Source organism: Heliangelus exortis, chromosome 1 (assembly GCF_036169615.1).
Source record: "Heliangelus exortis chromosome 1, bHelExo1.hap1, whole genome shotgun sequence".
In the NCBI taxonomy this organism is placed as follows: domain Eukaryota; kingdom Metazoa; phylum Chordata; class Aves; order Apodiformes; family Trochilidae; genus Heliangelus; species Heliangelus exortis.
In genome coordinates this window covers 147,991,908-148,004,815 of record NC_092422.1, presented here as the reverse complement: position 1 = coordinate 148,004,815, position 12,908 = coordinate 147,991,908, and the positions used below count along the sequence as shown (strand labels likewise).

Sequence of the window (12,908 nt, the reverse complement as noted above, 5' to 3'; positions counted from 1 at the left end):
AGGGGAAGTTGTTGTTGCTGGGTAGAATATAAAGAGCTGCTGTCCCATTGGCTGCCGTGCAGCTCCTCTGGCAGCCAATCGGAGAAGGGGCTGGAGCCCGTGCCCCCGCGGTGTCGGGGGGAGGGCGCAGCGGGGGAGCGGTGCCCAGCGGGCTCCCCCTCGGGGGCGCCGGAGAGATTGCAGCGCCCTGCTGCGGGGAAAGCGCTGTTTGTGCCTGAAAACGCGAACCTCCATGCTGCAGAGTGGGGGGGGAGAACTAGATACTTTTTTTGTTTGTTTATTACAGTGGACCTTGTTTTGCTGTGTATGTACTCGGTGAACTAGGACAGGTTGGTGACCTAATTTTTTCTTAGAAAATGGCACATTCTTCTTTCACTTTGTTCAGCCAACACTAACATAGCTTTAGCCTAAAAGGGAGGAAAATTCAAGTTATCTATGGTGTGCTAGTATTGTTAGCACTTACCATGTCCTCTGTCCTATTTATTACATTTTAAAATAAAAAACACAATTTTGTGTGGATCTCAGGAGGCTGGTGATGGGTATCTTTCATGGAGTCAGATAAGTAGACTTAGCTAGAAAAAACATTATGGGCATCTTATTTCTGGGGGTTTTTTCTGCTTTGTTATCAACGTTACTATAGATGATTTCAACTGAAAACTGCCTTTTATGTACCACGGCTTAAGAGGTAGGTTCTATTAACCACTTTCATTCTCTGGGACTCTCCATCTAGATCAAAATACTCCTGAACGTTTGCTGCTTTGCTTTTCTTGATTTGGCTGTGCTCCATTTTAAGTAGACTTGCATATTAGAGCACTGATTTTCATGATCATAGGCGTTACTTCCTCCACATAGTTCTTGTGCTTTGGCAGATGTTTTATGGTTTTGGTGGTTTTGGCTAGCACTGCCTGCACTCCAGGAACCCTGTGCCAATGCTGTTCTAGACCAATGGTATTATGCAAACCACATTGTGTACAATTGTTCGGATTCCAGCTTCCCCCCCTTCTGCCCTTGTTTCCATGACCTTCTCTTTGTCTGCTGCCTGTTACCAGGCAGGATTCAGGCAGTTGCTTACTGATTGGCTGACATTTTGAATAGCTCTTGTGAGCCCACAATTATAGGCTGTCCATTGCTGCTTAAGGCTATGATTTCTCCACAAAGTAATAATAACAACAACAAAAAAAAAAACCAAACCAAACCAAAACAATATATATATTTTAAATAATAACTTTAAATAATAAATAAAAAAAATATATAAAAGGAAATAGAGGGAAAACTTTATTTGGATGAGGGAGGAGGCCTTCCTGTATACCTAGATGCCCTGGCACATTTTGGTCATGAGGAAGAAATCTCTAATTACTAGAAAGGAGTTGCCTAATGATGTGTTTGTGTCACTCCCGCTGAAGTATATGTAACTTTCAAGCTCAAAATAAAACAGGGAATTTTCATAAATGATAGCTAAACAAGTAGACACAGTTTTTGTGTCTGTTTCAAAATTGATTATTGTGTTTAAAAAAATCAGAAAAAAAAAAAAAAGGCAACCTAAAACCTACCTCCTTATTTTCAGCATTTAGCCCTTACACATTTAAGCTTTACATGAAGTAGCAGTTTTGTGATGCTCTGTACAAATGCCTTTCTTTGAAATAAAAGATGCCCCTCCGTTGCCTTGGTGCTTGGGTCACTTGCTTCCTTCTCATGACTTGGCCACGCAATAAGTAAAAACTGAAAATGTGCAAGCATCAGATGAGGGATGTGCATAGCAAATATAGCTAAAGTTTGTGTTGTTTTTTTAAATATAAAGGGAGACTACTGACATACATTAATTTAGAACACTACTAGTTTTTCATGTTTTATTTGTCCAAAACTGAATTCATGGAACTGCCTCTGGAGTTGAGGTCTGAACGGCAACCTCCTTAAACTCCTTTAAAAGACTGTGCCTTGTGTCCCTGTAGTGCAATTTTGCTAGTGGAGGAGAGAGGGGATATACGAGGTGTGAGTAGTGCTGGAGCAGACACCAAGGTCGGTGAGGAAGCGGGGGAAAAGATGTTTGAGCAGAGGTTCCCCTGAAGCATGTGGAGTATCACGGTGGAGTAGATGTGGACCTGCAACCGTGGAGGAAAAGAATGGAGTAGAAATGGGTGTGCAGCCATGGAGGACCCTGTGCCAGGGCAGGTGATTGCTTCTGAAGCAGCCGTAAAGCTGTGTGCAGCCGTGCTGGAGCAGTCTGTGCCTGAGGAACTGCACCTGTGGGAGGGACTCACTTCGGAGGGGTTCCTGAAGGGCTCTCCCGTGGGAGGGATCCCACACTGGAGTAGATGAATCCTTCTCCCTCAGGATAAAAGAGTGTCTGAAAGTAATGTGTGACCAACAGACTATAAACCCAACTCCCTGTCCCGATGTGCTACGGGGTTGGGGGAGGTATCAGAAGGAAGTAATTTGGGCCTAGTAAGAAATGGGGGGTGTAGGGTATTTAAACTCTGGGTTTTGTTCTCTCTTTGCCCTGTTTTGATTTGAGTAATGATAAATTAAGTTGATTGTTTTTCCCCAAGTTGAGTCTGCTTTGCCTGTGACCGTAATCGGTGAGTGGAGCCCTTGTAGTCCTTGTCTTGAACCACGAGATTTTAGGGGGTATTTAGAGGTATTTCCTCCTTGCCATCCCACAATGGGGGGAGGGGGAGCAAGCGGCCACATGGTCCTTTGTTACTGGCTGGGTCTAAACCATGACAGACTGGAAGGCAGTATTGATGAGATGAATGCTGGTTGGCTTGCACTGGTATGACCAAACCTGGCTGGACTGGTTTACCAATTTTCCTTCTTTTATTCGTCTCTCACAAGATCTGTTACTTGGCTGCAGTGTGCTCCCTTGTGGGTATGTCTGGGAACGCTTTAAGGTTGCTCTGAAGGGATACGTGATATTTTCCTGTAGAGCAGCTTTTAGTCTTCATCTTTTAACCTCATCTGTGCATATAGTTTTTTCATGTCCGGCACTTTTTACTGGGTACTCTTTGTTTGCAAAAGATTGTGGGATTGAGCTGAAAATACACATGAGTTACTCAAGCGTGAAACAACGGAATTTTGAGAAGCCTTTTTTTGTACAGGTTCACTATAGAACTGTATTAGACTTTTGTTTTTAAACTAGATTTTCTAGTTTTCTTACAGTATTCCAAGATAAAAAGTAAACATAATTTTGAAATATATCAGATATTCAACTTTATTTATTTCAGTATTCTTTAGAGAAAAAAGGATGCATCAATATAAAGGTATTCTGATAGTTTGATTTTTTAAAGGACTCCTATTGACAAATATGAGAAGGAAATGCTCTTTATTTTACTCTGCATTTACTGTATGTTAAAATCTGAATGAAAGAGTTCTTAGATGATTAAGAAAACCAGAGTAGAACATAATGTTTGAAGTTCTGTTTTATGACTACTCGAGTGATGCACTTATGAATTTGATTTTGAGGTGTCTGTGAACATTTTATTAATCTCTTAGTATATCTTTAGGTCATAGGAAAAGTGGGGTTGTGAATTTAGTAAGAACATCTACATTTTGAATAATGCTTATAAAATAAAGCATTGTAGTCGGGGAGATCAACCTACTTCTCTGTATCAAAATTAAGACAGACGCCCTCTATCTTTGTACTACTGTAACAGGAAACTTAGTTATCTCGTCATATATTAGGAGCTCTTAAAGTTGTTCAAGGTTAGCCAAGTGTAGAATTTTCTTTTTTTTTCCAAATAGACTTTTTGAGATATACATCTGTAAGAACATGCTATATATGGAACATCAGTATTAACAGTATACTCTATTATGTGACTGATACATGCTTTTGTAGTGACATGAAAAAATGTGCTTTACATTTTAAGCTCTTGGGGAGGAAGGAAGGCATGTGCTTTCAAAAAGTTGCATGCGCACTTCTAAAACAATAGAGGGTTTTATATACTTCTAATTCAGTGTTACTTCTAATACTGTGTTAATTACTGTGCTAAATGTGTTTTCTTCTGGAGGAATTTGAAGATACTGTATTTAGCATGTAGACAGCCCAGGAAGAACATTAACAGATCACCTGAAGTTCATATTTCATCTGACTGGAAATGGTTGTGTGATTAGAACAGTTTCTAAAAACAAGTAAACTGATGATTCGGATCAGCATTTCTATACGTGTTATATCTTGCTCCCACTAGTGGCAGTTCAGTAATAGACAATCCTGTTCAGAAAATCTACTTCAAGCTGGCAGAAATTCATGTCTTAGTGAGAGTTCGTAATGGAATTGATAAAATCTCTTGTGACGATTTGTTGATCTGTTCCTGATCTGTTCCTGTGAATTGAAATGTTAGTTAAGCACATTAAAAGGATTCAAGATTGTTAGCAGAAAAGAACTGAAATACAGAGGAAGGGAATCTCAATATTATGTTAATAAGAAATGTGAAATGGGGGGAATCTTAATTGTTTTCATCATACCATTTTCTTTTTTGCCCATACTTAGTCAGGTCATGTTAATTAAGTGTGAAAGAATCCTTGTAATTATAAGATATGGTATATCATGGTTGGAAGGTTTAGAATTTGTCTTGGTAATTGCATTCCTATTGTGTCTTAGAATATGTACTCGTATCTTACAGTAGAATACTCTCATTGAGCAATGAGTAAATGTTAAACAATTTCCTGCATAAACAAACGGTTCCAATTAAGCTCGAGAGCATCCCCAAGAGTTTTTATCCAAAATTATAGAAGCCTTAAGCATATGACCTTTGATGAGATACTGAGGAAGCTTGACAACTAATTTAGTGAAGGTAAGGTTGTCTTATGGCTGCCTAAACAGAACTTGTAGACAGGCGTGGTTGCAGAGGTGAAGCCAAACTCTTGCTTAGAGACTGCAGAGTCTCTTTTTCACGAATTTTACAACTTGCTTGCACAAAACTATCATTAATCTGAGGTGGTGGTGATCAAAAAATCAGAAAAAAATTTATACCCATCTGAAAAGACAAAAATCAGTTAACTAATTTCTCAGTTCTGTAAATGCAAGTGGATTGGGCAAAGATGCAAAATGAGACGTACTAAATATTTTAAATGTCTCTTTTTAAAATAATACTGGTATATTAATTGTATAAACATTTGCTTATGTGGTGCTTGTTGGAAAAAAAACCACGCACAGACAACTGCCTGATTTATTTTCTTGCATTGTCCTATTTTCTGTGATATCTTTAAAAAGATACAGTGTCACCCAAGTGAATTTTCACATTTTGAGAGACTTCAGAAAAGTCGTATCCTACACAGGAGTAAGTTATGATGGTGTAGTATCTTCAGCAGAGCTAAACTGGTTAGCATCAGCTGCTTCAAGATCTTAGTTGCTGATGGTCATTTAGGATATAATGGATTCCCTAACTCTTTTCTGCATCTGAATGGTGTTACCATATCCTTTAAAACTATGTCCTAAAACCAGACCACATGGGGACAAAAATATAGTTTAAGAATTCCTATGGATTCTTTTTGCTTGTTTAATACAAACAAATATAATAAGGTTTTGTTGTATTCCAATAAAATTACTTTAACTTCCAAGGTAATGCTGTATTCAACTCAATTTATCGATTTAATAAAGTTTATTTGAAAAGTTTTCTACATTTTTGTATGTTAGTGTTCTTAATTTGATTAATATTTGCATGGCTGCGTTAAATGAATAAAATGATACAGAGGAGAACATCAGTTTTCCTGGAGAAAAGATTTATTCTTAAAAGATCTATAAAACTTGCAGGTTTTATGAGCACAAATGGTTCATAGTAAAATATTGCAAATTGAATGAAAGTGTTCTAAGAACCCAGGTTCAGGTAACTATTGTATAAATATGGATAGTGAATGGTATTTTAAAGAAAGTAACTTAAGGATATATTTAGAAATTCTTCCAATATATTTAAGTTTTCTTAAATTACTTGATATAAAAATCTTGTCATTTACATCAGTTCTTAAGTCTGTTTGAAATTCGTGAAATTAACATTGTTTTAGGTAAGATAAACGGAAACTGATGGAACAAGTACATTTTTTTTATGAGAGCTTGCTGGCTCTTACGTTAGAATAGTATCTAAAGCTAAAAAGCCTCATTATGAGGCTTTGCTGTTAAAATACTATGAGATAACTGGTAGTCAGAATATTGCTACTTAGTGTGGTAGTGTGATCTTAAGGGTCTTTACATATATCTGTGCAGCACAACTTGTATTCACTTTCTCTGAGGACAGACTGAATTTAAGTATGTTGTCAGGTGTTTAAACAGTTTGCTTTAAAAATTGCTAAATGCTGCAGTCTTTCTTAGGAACTCTGTAGCATGATGGCAATAAATAGTTACCTTCACAATTCTTTTCCAACCTTTTTTTTTTTTTTTAGGGTCAAAATGGATAGCACAGATGAACCTCAGAAGAAAGTCTTTAAAGCACGAAAAACAATGAGAGTAAGTGATCGACAACAACTTGAAGCTGTCTATAAGGTTAAAGAGGAACTTCTGAAGACAACTGAAGTTAAACTGTTAAATGGAAAGCATGAAAATGGAGATTCTGATTTAAATTCTCCAGTAAGCAATACAGACTGTACGGAGGACAAGAGGGAAGTTAATGGCCTAGTGGACTTGTGTGTTAACTCTGAAGGAGGAAAAACAACATCTGATGAGATTAGTGAGGCCAAAAGCCCTGAAAGTGGGACAGGGGACATAACTGATGATGTGAAACCCAAACTTCTAGAGCTGTCTCCAAAACATGTTACTCCTGAGCAGGAGGAAGATACTAATACTACTTCAGCTTGTGAGCCTGAAAATGCAGTGCTTGGTAGCAATAAAGAGAACATTGATGAAGAAAATAATACAAAAGATAATTTGGACCAAAGAGAGAGTGACAGCCCACCAGTAGGTGAGAATAACTCAGCCTGTGAAATTTCTAGTGAGGAGAAGGGAGAAACAAATGACTTAATTATTAATTCCAATTCATCTGGTGAGGAAAATAAGACTGAAGAACTAGCAGTTGATGATGCTGTTGGAGAAGAAACCATCTCTAGCAGTATGGAAGTTGATGAGGAACCAAAGGACAAACAAGATGGCACTTCAGGTCTTTCAGAAACCACAGTTCAGAAGACAGTGGATGGTCCAAGTGAAAGAATCTTGGACGATACCAATTCTATGGAAACGGATGAAATTATTCCAATTTTGGAAAAACTAGCCCCTGCTGAAGATGAACTGAGCTGTTTTTCTAAAAATTCTCTGCTTCCAGTAGATGACACAGGCCCAGATTTAGAAGATAAAACAGATAGCTGTTTGGGTTCACCATCCAAGCAGGAAAGCAATGAAAGTCTGCCAAAAGAGGCATTCTTAGTACTGTCTGATGAAGAAGATCCATGTGATGAGAAGGAGGAACATGCTGTAGAGGTACTACCAAATAAGTCAAGTCTTCCAGGTAAGATTATTCTAAAATGGTAGTAATGATTGGGTTTTTGTTCATTTCTTACAGTGACACACTCGTCACACGTTTCTAAATGAAAAAGGCAGCTTTATCCACCAGTTTTGTGTTACATAGTCTTTACAGCTTTCAAGGATGGAATTTGAGGCCCAGGAAGAAATGAAAATAACACAGAGAAACTGCCATCTTCAAAATCTGTCATGTTTTGGGTTTTTTTCTCATAATCTTTGCAAACTGGGGTGGGGTTGTGGGTGGAAAAGGAGGAAAGATGAATAATTGCCAGGCATAGAACAGAAAGGTCTGTGAGAAGAGAAATCTGCAAATCTAGAGGGCAAGAAAGAATTTCAGCTTTTTTTACATGCAAATAAATTTTAAGAAGAAAGCATGTTGGTAATCCAAGCATGCCACAAGTCCCATTTGTTTCAAATCTATTTTTTTTCACTAAAAAATATTGGAAAGATTTAATGAAAAATGCAAGTCATGTACGGTTTTCATGCCATATAACTTTTATTCATTTACCTTATTTTTTATCTGACTTTCATCTGATGATTATGCCAAGTGATAAGCCTTTGAAAGCATTAAGGTAAGGAAGCTGGTACTTTGGTCATGTGCTTAGCAGAAGATTGCACTGGGATTGCGGAAGTGCATACAACTATTGTTTAATTAAAGTGTTCAGAAGCTATTCAGAGGTGAGGGTGGGGGGTTGCAGGGAGAAAGAACACTGTGTGTAGTTCTGTTTGAGTTGTAATGCATTACTAGTCCCTTTTATAATATGTAAATTACAAAGAAATTGATCTATGTTTTTAGCACAGTTTAAGGGTTCTTTCATTGGAGAGGAATAACAGTAGGATATCAGGGTTGTTTTTTCATCTCACCCAACGATAAAACACACTGTGGTCACAGTGGAATTTTTTTGTTCTGGAGCAAAAAAACCACCAAGGTAAATATTAAGGATTGGACTACAGTTTGCAGAAGTCTAAAATTATTGTATCCAGCAATACTTCCTTCAGATTTTCCATGTTGGTTACAGGGCAAATTCTCCTGACGCATTTTATTTATTGACTCTTAACAGTTAATGACTTTTAGAATTGCATAGTTGTAACTGAGACTGTTCATGAAATTAAAACTGGTCACTGTGAAGTATGTTCTGTCCTTAAGCAGCGGTCACCTGTTAATTTCTGTGTTCTAAGCCCCATAAAGCTTGTCCATCAAATTGCAGAGAAGAAATTAAAACTTCCCTGAGTAGTACATTCTGTGTGAAATATTTCAAGCAAATCTTTTGGGTACTCATTTTGTACTAAATCTGACATGGTACTAATACAGAAGATTTGCATTCTTCACTGATTTCAGTCTTTCAATAACAAAAATAATGGCAGAAAGGCTCCAGAGGCAGGAAACGGTTGTATGAGAAAACAAGTGGAGTTATCTTAGAAGATAAACTTTTGGAAAGACTCTCTGAATATAAAATCTGTGGAGATGGTATGGAAATCATTTGAAGATGCTGTATTAGAGGTACAGGTGCAAGTCGCTCAAAAACCCCAAGATGAAAACCTAAAAAATTATGTAATAAATGATAGTAGAAAACTTTCTTCAACAGAATCTTTTTCTCAGGTAGGTTTAGTAAATATAATAGCTGCACTGACACTTATGACTTTTATAATGAAAGATCATACATCAGAAAACCTTGGAGCTCTTTGGGTAAGTAAACAAGCACATGGCAAAGAAGACCTGATGGATACATTTGAATTATCTTGGCTATCCAAACACAAATGATTTCTTCCCAAGAACTTTTGGAAACTGAACTGTCTTTAGATAAGATGAATAGTATTCATGGAAGAAATAACCATTTGAAGAACAGAAAGTAAACATACAGTGATCTGTTCCAGAGACTGTGCTATGTGATAGAATATATCATCTACCAAAGATGAAGCGTGAATATCAAGGTGACAGTTTCCTGATGATACTGTGAAGAGCTGGAGAAGAATCTTGAGTCACAATGCTGAATGATTGGGGTACCAAAATGGTAGATGAAACTCATGGTTAAGTACAGAGTGGTACAGATGAGTACAAAAACATTGGTAACTGCATAGGAATATAGAACTGACTTCACTGTGGGACATGAAGCTCTTCAATGTTTTGTGTAATTCTGTTTGCGTCTCCCTACCCATGTCAAAGAAGATGCCACAGAACTGGAGAGAGTATGTTAGTAAAGAGCAACAGGGAAGATGATGGGGTTGCAGATAGTTTTCAACTCTCTGATGGTCCTTATTCCAGCCCCCTACTCAAACCAGATCCAATTATATCAGATGTCTCTGGGACCTTGGCAGTTCACTTTTTTACATCTCCAAGAATGGATATACCACAACTTCTTGGGTAGCCTAATACTTGACCAGTACCACCAGTAGAAAGCTGTTTGCCTAATTGGACTCTTCAGTCTGACAGAACATTGGAAACTTGTGTCCATTGCTTCCTGTCTTGTTGCTTTCCACCTTGAAGAGTAGTGGCTCTCACTACTTAATGGAAGGCAGTGATACAATCTCCCAATACTCTTTACTTGTTTAGACTGAGCAAAGCCATTCTGTCATCTACTCTTTATCCAGCATGTACTTCATCGCCTTGACCTTTCTGGTGACACTCCACCGTGGTTTTGTCAGCGCTTTTCTTGTATTGAGGATCCTAAACCAGGATGCAGTGGTCCATGGGGGGGTTCTCAAGTGCTGAACAAAGGAGAATCAATTGTTTTATCCTGCTGGACACATTTCTTTTTAATATGGCCTGAAATGCTATTGAACTTATTTCACACTGCAGACTAATGTTCAAATTGTTTTCCAGTAGGAATCAAGGCCCTGTTCTCCCTCTGATAAACAGCTATGCCCTGAAGAATATGTACCACTCCCTGCAGTTTCTATCTGCAAACTTGCTAGCAACACTGTTACTTCTAAAAGTTAACCTACATTTGTGTTCTGTGGAAGAGAAATTTTTTAGAGGGCTGTCAAGCACAGAAACCCAGAGAAACCTCTGGTGGTCTTCCATGCAGTTTTTCAGAAAGCCGAAAAAGTTTTTTGGGGCTGCAGTTATTTTTCTTTGTTCCTCCCTATATTCTTCCCTGCTTGATCATCTGCTGTTAACATAAAAAGATTAGAAATAGGATCCTGGGTTAGCTGAACTGTTTTTACCAAATGCAGCTGATCTACATTCTTTCTCTTACATAATTTGTACACACTCAATTTTGACCAGGTGAGAATGTCTGCCAAAGCAAATCTGAAGTCCTTCTTTCTCAGAATCGCTAGCACTTTGGCTCCGGACATACTGATTCTTAGCTTCTCTACAGCAATGGCGTTTCCTGCCCTCCAGGGATACTTTGAAAGAGAACTCATTACTGATCTTTGTTAAGAGAATCTGAAGTCAAGCTGCAAGCACATCCAAATACAACCTTTTAAGAGTAAAGGGTGCACTTAACATTTAAAAGAAAACAGCTTGACTTCTGGAAAATAATAATCACATAGCATGTGAATGGCAGATAAACAACTAAACATGAACTTTTGTCCCTGTGTTGTGACATAACTAGTTGTCAAAATTCACAAACAGGAAAACAAGTTACACTTAAATAGCACAAATGAAACCACTTTTCTGCAATAATATTTCTGGTTCTTGTTACTACATCAAAAAGGATGAGGAAAGGCTTTCAGAGAGTATATTTCAGCATTTGTGAAACAGACTTTACAAAAGAAAACTTTTGAGATTGCAAGTTTTGTTCATTCATTAGATGATTAGGAAGATCTATGCTATCTGCAAAAAGGAGTTGAGTATGTGGTGGAAAGAGGTTTCTTTACTGCATCAGAGACACAATTGCTGTATTTTTGATACATTAGATTTTTGCAAAACTGAGGCACGCTTCTCTCTAACAGACTGTGGAGGACTGACTAATGTATGTTGGATTCATAAATTGTAATCTTTATATCCTTTATGGATTTTTTTTTTACTTCAACTAAAAATTTAGTAGTAAATGAGTAAAGAAGATAATATTGTGCTTTGTATCTGATACACTTGCTGATTTTGGTGTTGTTTTTTTTAATATGTAGTTTGTGATAGGAGGAGTTGCAACCAAATAATAGAGTAGTTCAGGTTAGGTGGGACGTTAAGAGGTCTTTAGTTCACTCTTCTTCTCAAAGTAGTGTCAGCTGTGAGACTAGACAAGGTAGCTCAGAACTTGATCCCATTAGGTCTTGAAAACGTTCACTGATGAAGACCAGACAACTTTTCTGGGCAGCCTGTTCCTGTGACTCTCTTCCCATTGGAAATGTTTTAAATTCAAATCAGTTGGAATTGGTTCTTTCCATCCCTTCTTGTCCCTTACCCTTAGGCATGGAGTCTGGCTCCATCTTTTCAAAAGCCATCTAGCTGGTATTGGAAAGCTGCATTTAAGTCCCCATTAAGTTTTGTCCTCTCCATGCTGAACAAGCCCAGCTCACTCAGCCTCTCTTACAGGTCATGTTCCCCAGCCTCATAAGCATTCTCTTGCCCCATACTGAATGATGGTAAAACAAGTGTCAAGTAAAGGGCAGTAACCACGTCCTATGATATACTGGTTCTGTTCCTATAAATGCATCTAGGAATGCTGTGGACCTTTTTTGCTGCCAGGGCATGCTGTTAGCTCATGCTTTGTTTACTGTCTTATGTGAGTCCTCAAAGCAGAACTGCTTCCCAGCCATGTGGGACCCAGCCTGTGTCATTGCAAGGAGTCTCTCCCCTCCCAAGTACACAACTTTAGTATTTTTCTTTCTTGCTATCATAAAGTGTTTGTCGTCTCATTTCTCCAGCTTGTCTGGGTCTTGAAGATTCCTCTGAAAGTAGAAATATATTATTTCTTCCTAAATAAAAATAGTCAAATCCCATCATGTTTCATGGGGAAAAGTTGTATTTGTTTTATAATAACTTTTGGATAGAGTTTGATCAAGGATTAACTATTTGTAAAGGCTACGCATTGTGCACATCAGTTCTAGCCAATATATGTGGAGAATGACATGGTTGTAGGATTATGGAATAGGGAGTGTATAGGCAGTCCAAAATAAATAGCAAATACTGTTCAGATGTTCTTAGGCTTGCTTACTATTTTTATTTCCATGTATATGTTTATTTTGGCACAACTGACATCCACATAAGCATTCAGTCAGCTACTAAGCAGATCTAAATGCTTGCAACTGTAGAAATTACTAAATGTTATTTTCAGCTGTTTAGTGACAGGCAGACACCTAGTAAAAAACCAAACATCTTTGTGTTTAGATCCACAGCAGATGTTGTGAATTACTAAGATGACTGTGAAATATACAGTGATAACTTCATTATGTCAAATCATATTTAAAGGATTGCATTTATCACCTCTGTCTGTCTAGCATCAGGATAATGAGATCACAGCTTATCTGTGAAGAAAAAGCTGATAGCCAGCTGTAAAATTACCTCTATTATGGTTCAAACCTTCCT

The 12,908-nt window shown here is 37.8% G+C and overlaps 1 protein-coding gene across 12 annotated transcripts in view; it reads left to right on the top strand.

Annotated features, from left to right (window-relative positions):
- The window catches only part of ATF7IP (activating transcription factor 7 interacting protein), a 104,051-nt gene that overhangs the window by 44,875 nt on the left and 46,268 nt on the right, over positions 1 to 12,908 (top strand). For all 12 annotated transcript variants that reach the window (XM_071732766.1, XM_071732758.1, XM_071732750.1 and 9 more), the window contains exon 2: positions 6,370 to 7,424. In XM_071732766.1, coding sequence (XP_071588867.1) covers positions 6,377 to 7,424 — 1,048 coding nt within the window. In that variant the 5' untranslated portion in view covers positions 6,370 to 6,376. The remainder of the gene's footprint in view (positions 1 to 6,369; positions 7,425 to 12,908) is intronic.